Consider the following 16,695-nt stretch of genomic DNA (forward strand, 5'->3'; position numbering starts at 1 on the left):
AACACTTCTGGTGGCGAGACCGGCGCAGTGGGCCCGTTTCGACACCGGAAGTGCTCTGTCAGGTAGCACCCCTACGCACAGTGGCACAGGTCAGAACTTGGAGGGGGGGGGGGTCTGTTACTTTCGCCCCCGATGGTACATATTCCAACAGTGCTCTTCACACGAACACCCTCCCACAGTCAGGTGTACATGGCAATTACAATCTCCACCAAGTAAGCAGTAAGGAAGGAAACAGGCATATCCCCTTCAGGCACAGCGTCTGCATTTTTGCATGCAGCATAAATACAGCAGAACCTCGCTATAGTGAACTCTGATATAGTAAAGTGAAACTGCGGTCCCATTTCACCTCAGATGACTGTACATTTTTTTTTATGATTACAGCAAACATTTTTTTCAAAGAAACGGCTATAGTAAAGAGCCTCTGGCCGTGGCGACATATTTCCCGCAGAATGATGACATTGCAGTTTGTGCGAAGTCGAGGATCGCGAGGCCAACACTTGAAGCTAAGTAAATACCGAAGACGATAAAACGGCGCTCTTCAAGATGGCTTCACCACTAAACTGAATTTTCTTAAAGGCCCGAGGGCCGTGGGACAAAGTACGCAGTGCACAGAAGAAAAAGTAAAGTTGGCTATGAGCGTAGAAAGAAGGTAGCGTGGATCACCGAGAATGGAAAAGCAGTAAAAGTGCAGTGAAGGGTGGGGAAGGGAAGAAACGGGCGAACATTTGCAGTAGGGCAGTGCGACACACAGGGAAGTGGCGGCACTGCATAGGCAATTTTGCCGCACTTGACTGTGTAGCACGAGTTTCCGAACTACTGCCTCTCAAATGATGCCGAGGCTGCGGAAGACAACACGCAAAGCTTTAGTTCTTTACATGGCATCAAACTAGTGTTATATTCATGGCTGCATTGTATTTGTGCCAATGCGGTACTTCCACAAGACAAATGAAATTGAAAACGCAATAACAAAAAACGTGATAACTGAAAATAAACTATCACATAAAGGGATAATAACAGCAGGATGGAAGGTATTTCTGAGTTTTTTTTTTTTTTCGTTGTTTTAAACCATCAAATTATGTCCAGTAAGTAGCCAATTAATTACCAAAGAGGGTCCCATAACCAATTGATTTAGTAAAGATTCTTACCGGTGCGAGTTACATTAATACAGAGGGGTTCTACTATAAAATCCTTGCGCACAAAGCACAATGCGCACAAATGTGCATGCTGTGTAAAAAGGGCTGAACTGTCCACAATCACCCATAGGACCATTTCAAGCCAGGTGTGCGAATAATGCAAAAAATTGTTGTTAAGATCGATGTCTGCATGTTTTATGGTAGCACCGATACTGCTGTGGTCAGTACATATTTTCTTTTGCTGGTTTTGCAAAGATGAGTGCATTATATTGCATAAAATGGGCTGATTTGTTTACATAATGTGACAAGAATGATGAAAAATCAGTATAATGAAAACTCTGAAGTTTGTGTTCAGTCATGCTGTGCGAATACAAGGTCTCAACAGAAAGTTCTTAACATGTACACTGCATCCTGGGCCACCGGTCAGTCATGCCATTTATTCATGCTGTGTGGCCATGAATACTAGGTCACATGATGAAGTTGCGGGACAGCGGAGATTTTTCACCGAGCCCATGCCAGGTCGCTACTGCCCCCTGTTGGCGATTCGAAGAAGCTGGCGTTGCCAGTAGCTCACTGGTGGGTCATGCCGCATCCAAGAAAATTTAAGGATGGTCCACTGGTGGACCACTACGCACAGGGAAGTTCGAAAATCACTGCTGCAGTGAACGTGTTAAGCGCATCTGGGAGGATGGGAATTTTCACTGTGCAATCATGGCATGTTCCATTACAAAATATTAAGTTTTGAACATTTTTTGCCCTCTTGATAATAACCTGTGCCTGAAGGGTACATAGAACCATTCATCATAAGAGCCATACATATGCTGATAACTTACAAACTAATAGTATGAACACAAAAAACCGCTGAGACTCACTGTCTAACAGTCCAAAGAATGTAAAAACAACAGGCGGTACTGCACTGTGGCTTATGGTTTAACAGCAGTTGTCTAGTGCTTGGGCCAACAATTATAAAACTAAAGACATTCAGCCCTTTACTGTTAAACATACATGGCATAACATTTTTGTTAATCGCAAGGTACCGATGACACCAGCACAGCTTTTTTTATTTCATACATAATCTCAAAACAGCCTTCAAATGTTAGTAAACCTAATCATCACTTTGCTACTTCAAGACTTCAAACATAGATCTGTGGTAATAGTTACAAAAGCAATACTAATAATAACATGGTTATGGCTATAACCACCTAAAACTTTTCTGCATAGAACATAAGCGTGGACATTACAGAAAACAGCCCAAGCAAGCTCCACAGAACTATGAAGCCTTGCATGCATATGCAAACTTGAGAGAGTTTTGAGGCTTCAAAACAATAAAAGGAAACAAATATGTTTACCTGAGTGAAGTCTCTAACTGTAAGGACTGTCTGGATTGCCTCTTCATAAATGTCTCTTGCCTATACAAAAAAGGAAAGGTCCAAAATATTGTTCAGAAAATGCTAGAACAACACCTTCAAGAGCATATACCTCGACAACCACCTAAGGCTAGAGTAAAACACAGCATAAAGTGTACACAGCTAAAATAAAATCAATTTTAGACCCTGTAAATCAGTAAACTAACAGTAATGGTTTTTAATTTTTAATCAAAGGAAACTGCATCCAATGAAACACTAAAACTTTCCCCAAGATGCTCTTCAATGTTGTAATCAAAATGGTGCAAGCAAGCACAGCAGCTTAATAGAGAGACTGAGGACAAATTCAAGTTGGCCTGTAGTGATGGCATACTGTGTTTTAATCACAAAAAGACCACTCCAACCCAAAATGAAGCTTGTATAAGCTAGAAAAGAACAAAAAGCAAAATACAGGTGTTGCCATCAGTGGCCAATTACGTTAGAAAGATATGTACGTCGACACTGATTTTTGGCACAGATTCACATCAAAACAGCGGCAACCCATCCTTTTCGGTAAGGACGTCATGACTTTGAACTGACTGGCAGGAGAATCTTTAAATCCAATTTTCTTGGCAACATGTCTTTCGCAGCTGGACAAACGTCAACATGTACCCAGAAAGAGCCAAACAATCAATTTTTACAGCAAACAATAATTGCATGGAGTTGTCCTCTAAATTTCACCACAGGCTTCAATTTCTTAAATGAACAGAACAGCATAAACATGGGACTTGTTCAAGTCCCATGCCGGCACTTGCCCTTTTGTTGCAGACATGTACCAACAAGCTCAACTTAGCTACCTGCTGCTGTTTTAGTTTTTTGCTGCTAAATCGGCTTCACTCTCTTAGTTCATGAAGAGTGAGGTTTCCTTTCAAAAGAAAAAAAATAAGAAATCCTGGCTGCCTTGCTTAGAGGAGTACCGACGTCAAATACTGGTAGTGCATTTTTCCTTCATAATGATGAAGAAGCAAGTGACATCTGTAATTCCCATGGTGTAAGCCCGTGCTGATGATATTAAACACAGCTCTTCATAGACAATTTCGCAAATGATCTACTCTAAGTTGGCGTTGGACGCTTTGGTGTCTGCAGATTTCTGCCTTCATTCACCTACAAGTGTTTGCCCTGTGGGACAAACACGCAGTAGCACTTTTTAAATGGGATGCCCATTTTGCTGTGGTCCATTTGCTGAGGAAATTTAGAGCAAAATGGGCACGTATTGCTCACTGCTTCTAACCCGTTAAGCCAAAAGAAAACATTAATCTTATAACATTCCTAAGAGGAGCTTTTGCCACAATTCTGTGCATTCGCTTATGGCAGCCCAGGTGGTAATTAAATTTCGCATTGCTGGCAGCCCATTTCATCGAACAAGGTTTAGCTCACACGTGCTCTTATCCCATTGTGCTACTGTCTTTTCTTCACAACTTTTCCAGGTGCTTAAACCCTTTTGGTGGCTACTGCATACTTCTAGGGACTGCAGTTTATTACGGTCAAACCTCTTTATAACGAAACGGTTTACAACGAAATAATGGAAATAACGAAAGGAATGGTGATTCCCCTTAGAAGCTCAGTCAACACAGACTATAACGAAGCTACGGCTCTAACGAAGTAATTGCCAGGCCCCTTCAGCTTCATTATAAACGAGGCTCAACTGTATTAAGATTGCTTAGTTTCCTTCTGCTATCCTAATGGTGTTGACTGTTCAGCCAGAATGTCACTGCAGCAAGTATAGTAGTCATATGACCATCTGACACTAGTTCACTGTTCGAGATTTCAGAATTTCCTTGTCTTTATATTACCATACATCTGTGAACACTTTTAATTCAAAACTCAAGCCTTCCAGCACATGAAGTATGGCACAAGCATGGAACTGTTTTGTTTTGAAAGAACTAATACCGAGAAGTATAGGCAATACATGATCTCCTTCACTAGGCTCAGGCACTGTTCTGGACACATGCAAAGCACAGACCTAGGAGGCTGATGCAATAGTTGGAGTGAATACACTTTTTTTTTTTAAAATGTGTGGCGCTCTCAGGGGAGTACATGAAAATTCATCTGCTACATGAAAAACTGGCTGAAACCAAATACACGTAGGCAAAGCAAGCGCAATCTTCTTCCATGAGGCACCAACTGCGTAAGGGAAGCTGCAGGTGTGTGCTTGGAAGGTGCATGCTTGACAACTGCCAGCAGCTGTCGCTTACATGTGTCACTAGCATCAACTGTGCACGCGCACTGGAACCTGACAGTTTGTGTTCAAACAGTGGAGCTCAAAAGAGCACAGGGGAAAGAGGCACACATGCGTTGAGCGGCCATGTGAAAAAGGCAGACTAAAACAATGAAGCAGCGATTATATAAAAGTTTTTTTCATGCCTCAGATGATTTTAAGTCAACCCCGATTCCAGTAAATGGAACATTAACATGCCTAATTACTGTCTATATCGAACAGCCAAACATCCCTTAAAAATTTAATGCAAAAGTATAGCTCTACTGTGTGCATATATCGGATTTTCAATTAGCACAACACTGAAAATAATTAATGATGCGCCACGCCCCTGAAAGTGATGTTTCTAAAAGTACTCCCATGAACACCTTTGCGTGTGGAGCCACATCGCCATGTGGCCTCGTTGAAGAGAAAACACAGCCACATCAACCATGTGGCCATAGACATCTGCTGGCATGCCAGCCACATGAAGAAGCCATAGAACTGTATGACAAGGGGAATGCAGGTTTGTGACTGAGCACCAAAGGTGATCGAGGAGGAAAGGGAAACTATGTCAGAGGTGAACTGGCTTTGTGTGGTGGTGCAGTTGGCCCGGTGCACTCAGGTTTGCGTTTTCCCCACTGCATTCACAGTGCGATGTTCCATGATTACTGTGTCCATAAGCAAAGGAAGAACTTGGATCTAATTAAATTAAACATCACCCTCAGCTGCTGGCACACAGCAGCTTTCGCCTGGCCTGTTTAGCTGCACACTTCACTGCTCAAGGGAAACCAACTGTACTACCTTCACTGTAATGTGAAACAGCTGCATTTGCGGTGAATTAGTGGTGGCTAATTTCAAAGCACTGATCACTATGGATTTGATGTGAAGCATGCTAGGCTTGCTACAGAGGCCAGCGTACTTTTGCTTCTAGATCAGACAAGCTTACCTACTGGCATATTTTATGTAACAAATTATCGACGCATCGAACTATTTCGGAAAATCCTTCAAGTTTGATATATCCAAGACTGACTGTATAAATTATTTACCCCGTGCAGGCAAATTACATGTGGTTATCCATGCATACTAATGTCTTACACACCACACCTAAGGAAACGTAAACGTAGTTCCTGTACTCCTTTAGTAAAGAACACAATCTTATAACAGCTGAACCAATAGATTTTTTCATATATGCCTCACATTTTCAGTAAGCTGCGAAAAAGCAAGAACCTCAATGTCCCACAGGACCCACTGTGCATTTTTTGCATGCTTTTTTGTACCTTTAAAACAGCTAGCAAATCACATAATACACAAAACAACTGATGACAGCAACATGATAAACATTCCTAGTAAAATGAGGAGCTAGCTATTTAAGCTGCAAGTATATTAAAACGCAATTCTAGTGATACACAGAAACAAAAACTTTATAGAGAACTGCACCTGTACAGACAATCTTCACAATCTATTACAACTACTAAGAACACTCCTGAACAGTACTTTGTGTTATGACCTGATCAAAGGTCAAGGGTGAATTTCCCACGTGATCCAATGTGAGCAGTTACATGAACACCTTAAATGCCAACATTCTGAGCTGCACACCCCTACTTGTGTTGCAGCTTCAAAACAGATTTGCAATTTGTCCATAAGATCCCCTTCTGCAGCTCCCCTCTACAGGGTTTACAACTAAAACAGGAGCTTCCCGCAGCTGTAACGCACCCTCTCGAACAGTCCTGCACGGATGTAGTAGTCAGCCAGGGAATTCCACAGCTGGCCAATCTGGTCTGTGTAACGGCGAAGCCCACCTCGAATAATGGCATCCACTTTGAGTGAGTGCACCTTGTCTGGGTTCTTGGAAATCAAATCGCAAAGCTCATTCCACAGCTGAAATAGAGAGAAATGATTTAACAGATCATTACAAAAACCACACCATGTTACACATTCAATAATATCATTGTGCAGATGATATCAGGTAGCATTCATAATATATTTCATGCCCAGGAAACAATGCTTTTCATACTAACTGCTAAATCAAGAGTTCTCTAAATCTCTCAGTCCTTCCCACAAAATATATGTTAGCACCATCAGCATACAAAACTGATAGAAGCAAGCAGTACACTTAACACAAAAGTAGAAACATAAAAGCCAAAAAATGAGCCTCTGTGTAATAATCTATTTTATTTGGCCCATAGTTATTTCATACAGTGAGTAATAAATGTTCCCAAAATTAGTTTACAAGTAACTATTCGTAATACTATCTTTTCAGAACTTTTCTTGCTGAAGTTACTGTTGTAATTCAACAAAGTATACTGTGGGACCAGCTGTTCAGATATATTGTTTGAACAAAGAACATAGCGTTGAGACAGCACACAGAAAAGGCGAGGACAGGGTAGGCCCGAGGATAGGAAGTAGCGCCCGCCCTGTCCTCATCTTTTCTGTGTGCTGTCTCAATGCTACGATCTTCATTCCAATAGTTATCATCGGAAACAGGCCACGGAGGAGGTTTCTCCAACTACATCAAATGCACTGATCATCTCTTATCAAGTGTGAATCCGTCAACATAACCACCACTAATCAATGTTTACATTTAATCTATCCTACCTGATGCTTTGATTTTCCCTCCTTGGAGACAAAGTCTTCCTTGTTGACAATGTCAGCCAGTAGTACAGCTGAATCATCCAAGCGGCCAATGCGAGTCAAATACTCCACAAATTCCTCGGCGTTCTCTGGGCACAACTACAGCAAAGAGGTAGGCAGTCTTAAAATCAATCGCAGCAATCTCACAAGCAGCATAAACACTTATCAAGTCAGGATCAGAGTAATTAGCACCATGGCACCAAGCCACAATCAAACAGAATATCAAAAAATGCCTACAGTGGCTGTTTCTTACTCATCTCCCAGTGCCATTACAACAGGAATGCTACAATTTAGTAACATACTAAGTACTTCTCGTTCGCACTCTAGGTAATTTGATCCATTACCATGGCATACATGAAACAATGTCGACAGTCAGAGAAGGACAATGTTCGCAATATCCATTGTAGATGACTATGTTGTTTGTAAAAAGGAAAGCACACGAATTACAGTTTCATGGAAAGAAAAATATTTTGAATAGATGTAGAGGCATCTATAATAAGATTGGTAATGAAAGAAAATCTGTTGCATTTGATGTTCACAATAAATGTGCAGACACAGCTACAAAAAGGCATCATCAGTTCACCACTTAGGAGGCTGTGGATTGGTTTCCCACAGTTCACATTAAGCTCCTTTTCATACTACGTCAGCACCTACAAGCTACACAGGGTCTGTAGGCTATTCTGATAGTTTGACTAAGAACCCAGGAGATACCATTAATTGAAAAAGCAACGCACAAAAGTTCATGGCCCTTGTGATACTAGTAGAAATATATGTGTGGCAGTGACACAGTAAGTGGCTATAATATGTCTCTTCATTTTGACCTAGTTTAAATACTTCTAATAGATCTTTTAACTGCTTAATTCACTTCACCTCAGGTGAAAAGCATGGGAACACACTCATCTCTTGGAATTAAACTTTTACAAAAAGTTCCGCTTTAATGGTTCCCAAGCACGTTGTTCAGTACTAGTTGCAAAATTGAATCAAATCAATGTAAGCTAGAATATGGGGGCACAAGTGACACAAACATTTCCCTTTTCTAATTTACAACATCTCCTAACTTACAAACAGCCAGCATTTATATATGCAGATAAAAAGTATAAGCATTTTTATTCAATCACTAACACTACACAATTTTTTCTACTGTACAACTACAGTTGATGACTGATTTTCAGACTCTCTAGGGGCGCGAAAATGTCGAATAATTAAATTTCACTGTAAAAATCACTTTAAGTCAACTTCTAATAGGCAGTATAGTAGAGGAAGGGGTCAGCAGTTTAGTGCACATTCTGATGCTTCACTTGACTATAAGTATCACAGTGCAATGTGTACAGAGATAAAGGGCAGCGACTGCTTTCATGAACTCTGTGTCCGATGGCTGTACTGCTGTCAGCCCGCCCACCGCACGGAGGCGTGAAACAAAAAGGCAAAGATGGCCACAGAGATAAGAAAGAACAGACCAACAGCTGAAAAAAAAAACAAATCTCAAAACCGGCGGTATATACTTTATTGTATGGACTCTACTGTGGCTTGCGTATAATGGAAGGCGTCTTGCTTGTCATAAAAATGCATAGTGCTGCCAGTTGGGGCTGTGGTGCATTTTATCGCAGGTACAAGCTTCTTGCTTTGAAAAGCACTGCCATTTTCTTCCATTCACACGCATCCATGAGACCGTACGCCTCTCACATACTTTGCTCATTCATATTCACGTATTCGGGATGAAAGAACTCTGCACAAATAAGGTCTGCGAATTTTGACTACTATTGAAATTTCAGCATCGGACGACATCCGGTAACACTACCAACTCGCAACCCCGTGTGCACTAGCCCCGCTGTTGAAGAGGCTTCCTTTTAGCTTGAATTCCACTAGATCACATCAAGTTTTCAGTCCCCATTGAAGTTTGAATTAGAGATTTCACTATACATACTAATGGCGGCTTGGCTATTTGCAAAGGTGTAGCGGCGAGTGCAAAAGAAGTAAAAAAATCGAGCGTCCGAAATTTCAGGCACGCTTAGATATCTCTATGGGTATGTCATGGTGCCACAAAAGGTCCAAATAATCGAGCGTGTCTGAAAAATCAGGGATCCCAATTTTCGGTTGTCGACTGCATATCGATCAGACTCTTCTCACAGACTACAAATACAATCTGCATTCCTGCAGATGAGTGCAAAATTAAATAATTTTGTATAGTCTCATTGCACATCAACAACTGGCTCAAATCATCATCACAGATGTCTGCATTCAAATAATTCTGCTTATACCAGAAGAAACGCAAGACAGGAAGATATTTGTGCAAGATGCTGAAAACAGTACAACAGAAATTGTCAACAACAATGGCCTTCATGGTGATATACAAAATGCAACTTCAACTACAATGGACAGAAATGGTGTGCAACGCCTGTACACACAAATTGAGCATGAAGCCAAAAGGTCATGAATGTCCATACCTTGAGGTAGCGTCGATAAACACGAACAGCTGTTTCAGGAATTTCATGCATGTTCACAAACTCCAAGTACAGGGGCCATATTCGATGGTGCTGAGTGATGGGCAGAGCCCGGAGGGCCCTGTCAAATACTCGTCGTGTGCGTGTTATCTTTTGTTGCAGGGTGAGAAATTTGCAGTAGTCCATCCATATTCGGGGCATCTGCAAAAATGCCAAAACCTTGAGTAAACATTCATCTACAGGTATGCTTTTAAAAGCACTTCACATTGCTAAAAATGGGAAAAATGCAAAACTACATCTACACAAAATGCAGATCTCAAAATACAATAAAACAATGTAAAATGTTCAAGTAATTTGTGAAAAATCGTTAATATAATTTGCATTGAAACATGATAACCAGATCATTAGAGCAATACTTTGCAAGGCACAGAAAGTTTTGTTGACAGAATATAGCCAAGTGGAACAAGGAACCAAGAAAAAAGGCATAGAAGACACCTGACAAGCACAGACATTCTAGAATCTTTGGTATCTTCTAATTCAGTTCAAAGAATTCTGAGTGCAATGTGCACACAGCTGAGCTTATGCTGCCAACAGGGACGGTGCCAGAATATTCGTAGCAGGATGGCGAGAAAGGGGAGAGACAATTTGAATTTTGAGTAGGTTGTTGGCTTCTCGTAAAGACAAAACAAATAAAACCATCAGAATGTAGCAGCGACAGCTTCGAAATACAGTCTGGGCTGCACTATCAAGCAGTGTCCTCTTCGTAGAGGTCTGAAGATGATAAATTTTTTATGTTGCCCAGAAAATTTTGAGGGTGGTGGCTGCTGCCTCTCTTCTCCCCTTGGTACACCATTTTGATGTACATGGAGCACCGCGAAAGGCCATGCACAAGTCTAATCAGCTTCTCGCCATCTGTACTGCTGAAGCTATGCGCTATAAACAAAATGGCACCTGTGATGTCACGTAAATACCTCCTTTACAATAGCAACTTTAAAGGGCCCTTGACCACCCACTGGATGAAAATTTGCTATACTTGAGCATTTGTCAGGAACCATCCCCGGAACTCACAACCACGAATTTTTTTTTAAAAGACTCATTAACAACAGAGTTACAGCCATTGGAATGTTACCGGAGATGGGAAAACCCTCCGGCTCAACTTGTAGTGATTTGTAATGTCATGGAAGGACATCAGCCCATCCCTCGTGAACCCCTCAGGAACAGGCGACTCACCTGCCCGGTTGACGAAACCTCGAGCTTTTGCGTGAGCTGCCTCGTTCCCCGGGTTTCCGGAACGCTCTGGTACCCATACCACCACGTCTGACTTGACTCAAAAGCCAAGACAGTGCAGCCAATAACCCGTCCCTCGCGAAATTGCAGATGGCCGTTTTCGAGTCCCTCAAAATCAGATCAGCCTTTGTGCTACCTATCGCTAGAGTGATTGCCATCTCCTCCGCCACCTTGGAGGTGACCATCCCGAAAGCAATCGAGCGTCCCCACACGTCCACTACCGTTATCGCAAATGCTTGCCTGTCTCCATAATCAGCAGCGTCCGCGTAGGCCACTCCTTCGTATAGAGCGCTTTCGCCCTCACCTTTCTTCTCTCTTCATGATGCATGCTTTTCGTTAAAGGTTTGATGTACAACCCCTTGCGTACCGCCTTCAGTAGCTGTGCTTTCCAATCTCACACCGGAGCTTCAACCCCTATGCCGATCTTTTCTAGAATGTTTCTCCCAGCCCATGTTTTCGAGAGCCTAGCCATCTGCATCATTAGATGAGCCTCCTTTAACTCATCCAAGGTACTGTGCACCCCCACACCCATTAAACGTTCCGTCCACGAATTGTTGGGTAGGCCCAAAGCAGCCTTGTCCACTTGCCTGATCATAGCTTCTGCCTTACCACTCTCTGTGATATCTAGCTTAAGGTAGGGAAGCGTACACACCACCCTGCTTACAATGAACGCCTGCACCAGCTTACACGGGTCTATCTCCTTCACCCCCCTCTTCCGGTTGGCTATTAACCTAAAGAGCTTCACCGTCGTATTGACCGTTTCCTTGAGCAGCTCTAATACCTCCTTATTCTTTCTGTTCACCTGCAAGTACAGCCCCAAGATCCGGATCGTTGAGACCTCAGCGACCGCAAGCCCCCCACCCCGACTTCCAGTGGAGGCGGCGGGACACAGTACCTCGTGTGTATTCTCCTGGGTCTGTCTCGCACCACAAGCAACTCAGACTAGAGGTGTGAGCAAGATACTCCAGCCTCGAGCCCAGCGAACTCCTCTATAACATTTACTGCCCGCTGCAGCATCTCTTCCAGCTAGCCATCACTGTCCCTGGTAACACATAATATAATATCGTTCATATAAAACGTGGATTTTAGCCCCGGAATCTCCTCCAGCCCCAGTGGAAACTTAATTGAAGCAAGATTAAACAGGAACGGCGACAGCACCGAACCCTGCGCCGTCCCCCTTCCCCCCCCCCCCCCCCCCCTCCCCGAAATTTCAGCAGTTCTACCATTAAGGAAAGATTTAATATAATGGAACGTCCTGCCCCCTGGGTTCACGTCTGAGAGGTTAATTAAAATGGCCTCGTGGGCCACATTATCGAAAGCCTTATTCAGGGAAAGTCCCAAAATGGCTTCAGTCTCTGTACCACACCACCATACCCTGGGTCCACTATGTCCCTCTTAAGCAACATCACAGCGGATAGCCGGCACGAGGGACGGCGTTAGACTGGGAGTAGGGTAGACAGGATCTTGAACGTGATGCAGAAGAGAAAGCTGGCAGGCGACTTCTTCGCAGATGAAGTCCTTGAAGCGCTGCATGAACAGGGATTGCTCAGAAGACGAGGGACCAAGGACCAGGCCAGCAAGACCCTAGGCAGATGCACCAGACTGCCGTATAGAAGGGCACTGCTTTCGTAACTCGTCAAAGCTTTAGCACAGCTAAATGACAGTACAGACGGAGGTGGGGTTCTTTGACAAGAGCATTTGGAAAGCGCCATCGGCGATCCCTTTAATGAAGTGGTTAACTTTACCTGGACATCGAAGGGTCAATGCGCTTGCATAAGTCAACGACGTCCTTAATATAGCTCGTGAAGGTTTCAGCTGGTAGCTGAGCTCGAGCACGGAAACGTTGCTCGGCGCGGAGTTTCCGCATGGCGAGATGGCCGAAAACGTCGGCAAAGCTCATCTTGATTGAGGACCAGGTTAAAAGGTCGCCTTCATGGTTATGAAACCATAGGTTGGCAACGTCCATGAGGTAGAAGATAACGTTGCTCAATTTAACGGAATCGTCATTCCGATTGTAATTGCTGACGCGCACATATGAGGCCAGCCAATTGTCGAAGTCATGGTCGTCCGTACCACTGAATAGAGAAGGGTTGCGCTGGCGTTGCACCCCGAAACAGGACCGTAGCAGGAATGGGCAGCGATAGTTGGGTCAGGCCATCTGACATGGTGGCTGGGGCAAGCAACGTTCGGCTCCGAAGTTCCAGGATAAGGACCGGGACGGGGATCGAGACACCTCCACCAAGTGTAAAGGTGTTTATTCAAAGCGCAGGTCGGTGGTCATTGATTGAAGAGCGTCACGATGGGCACACTCCCAGGAGTCGTTTTTATCCTCATACAGTGGTACATGCCCACACAGGGGGATCAGCCAAGAATTGGGGTCAGGTTCCCCAACTACACTTCGTCTCATCGCTTGAACTGCTGCCGGTCTATATCGCACACACACACGCACAATTCTAGATATGCCCAAACTTCATGCCCATAGCATTTAAATTGGTTTTATGGGGTTTAACATCCCAAAGCAACTCAGGCTATAAGGAACGCTGTAGTGGAGGGCTCCAGATAATTTCGACCACCTGGGTTTTTTTGACATGCACTGACATGGCACAGTACACAGGCCTATAGCACTTTGCCTCCATCGAAATGTGACCACCAGAGCTGGGATCAAACCCACGTCTTCAGGATCAGCAGCCAAACATCATAACCAATGAGCCTTTGCTTTGCTTTGTTGGGGTTTATCGTCCCAAAGCGACTCAGGCCATGAGAGACGCCGTAGCAAAGGGCTCCGGAAATTTCGACCACATGGGGTTCTTTCACATGCACTGACATCGCACAGTACACGGGCCTCTAGAATTTTGCCTCCATCGAAATTTGACCGCCACGGCTGGGATCGAACCCGCGTATTTCGGGTCAGCAGCCGAGTGCATTAACCACTGAGCCACCGCGGTGGCTAAATGTACAGAACGTTTTGCTAGACCATGTCTAATTGCATTCTAAAAGATTGTGCTTGTTTATAAAGTGAACAAAAATTTTTTAACACAGCATTTTAAAAATTTGTTTAGTTTCTAGGCACCATTCCAAATCTGCACAGGTAACTGAAACATAGCTTTTACCTAATGACTTCTTTGTCTCCCTCAGGCTGGTATAAAAGCTTTCTTAAATAGGGGTGTTGCCACTCTTTAATTAGCGATGTGTTTTTGGTGACTTTTCCCTCTTCGGCTGATCACAGGTGGTGAAACTTGTAGTACGTGCTATATCGTGCTCAGTAGGATCTGCAACATGTGGTTAAAGCTCACTTCACTAAAGAGACCCAGCCCAGCAGCGCTCAGAAGTTATCAATCAATTAACAGTCATCCATGAGAGCACAGTTTTCTGCAGTGTCTGCACACAATTCATATAACACATTCATTAGCACAAAATGCTGCACGGTCACTTCCACCATGTCAATGCATAGCACTATCTCCAGTGCAAGCATGATAACAAATGACACTTATCATTGGTCAGCAAAAGGGGGTTAGCAGTGCAGCAAAATAGCGATTTTCCAATTCAGAGCTTGACAACTGTAGCAGCCAAGTTCTGTGCATATAAATCAATGGCTGTCTTCCATGCTCACTTCATGCTCCTGCTGAAAGCTCTCTGGTTTATGGGGGTTTAACATCCCAAAGCAACTCAGGCTATCAGGGACGCTGCAGTGAAGGGCTCCGGAAATTTCGACCACCTGGGGTTTTATAACGTGCACTGATATCACACAGCACATGGGCCTCTAGCATCTCGCCTCCATCGAAATGCAACCGCTGCGGCCGGGATCGAACCTGCGTCTTTCGGGTCAGCAGCCAAGCACCATAACCACTGAGCCACCACGGCAGCAAATGCTCTTTGCATTCAAGAACCAAAAGAATTGACCTCTCTCAGGGTAATAAAAGCTCTAGGTAATATCAGCCACAGAAACTCTGTCCGGTCACCACCTGTGTCGACAATGCAGCTTCATATCTGCCAACACAACCCAGATCCTGCCCCGCTATTGTGCCCACCATGCTAGTGACATTACGTGAACGGCACCTGCACTCAACACATGTGTCATGCTCGACCAGTTTGTTTCTATTGTGTTCTTTATACAACTTTTTCTTCAAGAATGCCCATCACAATGAGAATGTGCAACTGCACAACACTGAGAATGGCACCGTACCAGGACAGCAAAAGCACAGGTAATACGAAGGACAACAGCTTAATAAAAAGGAATTCCATGCATCAAGTAACTTCACTGCTCATTATCACAGGATTAACAGTGCCAAAAGCAGTAATCCAAATCAGTTTCACAAACGGTATCACGCGACAACCATCAGCAGACGCACATGTCCAACTCACATGAATACACTTTACACGCCACTTTCATTAACGGTTCAATACAAGTAAATTAGTTTATTCTTGATGTACACAGAATGTTTTTAAGTGGTTTGCACTCATCTAAAATATCTGCAACAGTTTTCACAGCCAATCTGAGCTCAAAATATTCAGTTAGCATAGCTTGACACAAGTGGAATGAAAACGTGACACTGAAATAAAACAAACATTTTTCATAAATTCTGTTCTAGAACTTAATGCATACAAGAGGAATGACGGTAAGATTGCCATTTATGTCATACAGGATGAAGAAGTGCCGATAAAGTTGAACCAACACACACATACCGCTCTGTGAACATAAAATAAATACACTGTCCATGTGGTGAAGTACCACAAATGTGAAAAGTCGTTTGCTACCTGTGAACTAAAACCCTTCATTAACATGATGCTTAAAAATAATTATTTGATACTGTCGCCTGCTCACGATGCTCACCTTGTGCATGAAAACCAATGACCGCTCAAAGGCGCTGTTGACATCTTCATACTCTGGATCAGTTATGCAGAGATCTCTAACTTGTTGCCGTCTTAGTTTCAGGTAGTTGTACCACAGCTTGTAACTGCAAGGAGTTTCGGAGGAAAAATTATGATTACCGATGTCAGAAAACAAGCGAAACATACTATATTTACTACAACCGAAATATGAAAGCACTGTCATACCTGCCGGGAAGCTCGCGTAACGCCCTCTCACAGATGATATTGATGACATATTTTGACTGGTCCTTCTTATAATCAATGTATCGCATCCAGTGCTTGACAGAGAATGGGTTCCGAATGATTTCTTCTTCGTACGGTAGATCATCTTCCTCCTAAAATGGGTGTCAGATTGTTGTAAGGAGATGCTCCTAGCAGATTACTAAAGTGGAAACGAATTCACTCAGATTAACTTACAAATACGATATCCTTGGTGCTCTTCATTGTCTGGCAAAATGTCCTCTATTAGAGATCATCTGGTTAAATGACATAAGTGCTTTACAAACACGACCACACGACAGACCACAACTTAAAGATTCATTTCACGAATCGCAAAAGTTACGCAGATCGCGCTTGAGCGCAACGGCGGTTTCGGCCGCTGGATTGCAACAACTACAGTCCTGCAGTGCAGTAGTCAAATATATTCTGTACTCATAAAACAACATCAACATCATATGTAACTGAAAACTTACTTAATTTAAGTTTCATATAAATGTAATTAACAAAAGTTTACT

General features: G+C 43.2%; 1 protein-coding gene across 1 annotated transcript in view; it reads right to left on the bottom strand.

The window, feature by feature from the left end:
• fand (Pre-mRNA-splicing factor SYF1 fand) overlaps window positions 1-16,564 on the bottom strand; it is a 47,876-nt gene extending 31,312 nt beyond the window's left edge. Inside the window, exons 1-7 of the mRNA XM_089581483.1 lie at window positions 16,379-16,564; window positions 16,148-16,296; window positions 15,924-16,047; window positions 9,809-10,006; window positions 7,329-7,463; window positions 6,447-6,611; window positions 2,483-2,542 (exon numbers count right to left, since the gene is read on the bottom strand). Of these exons, the coding sequence (XP_089437609.1) occupies window positions 2,483-2,542; window positions 6,447-6,611; window positions 7,329-7,463; window positions 9,809-10,006; window positions 15,924-16,047; window positions 16,148-16,296; window positions 16,379-16,405 (858 nt within the window). The 5' untranslated portion in view covers window positions 16,406-16,564. The remainder of the gene's footprint in view (window positions 1-2,482; window positions 2,543-6,446; window positions 6,612-7,328; window positions 7,464-9,808; window positions 10,007-15,923; window positions 16,048-16,147; window positions 16,297-16,378) is intronic.
• Between the last annotated feature and the right edge of the window lie 131 nt (window positions 16,565-16,695).

The sequence above is a fragment of the Amblyomma mixtum genome, chromosome 3 (assembly GCF_055824585.1).
Source record: "Amblyomma mixtum isolate Tamu chromosome 3, ASM5582458v1, whole genome shotgun sequence".
Taxonomy (NCBI): Eukaryota; Metazoa; Arthropoda; class Arachnida; order Ixodida; family Ixodidae; genus Amblyomma; species Amblyomma mixtum.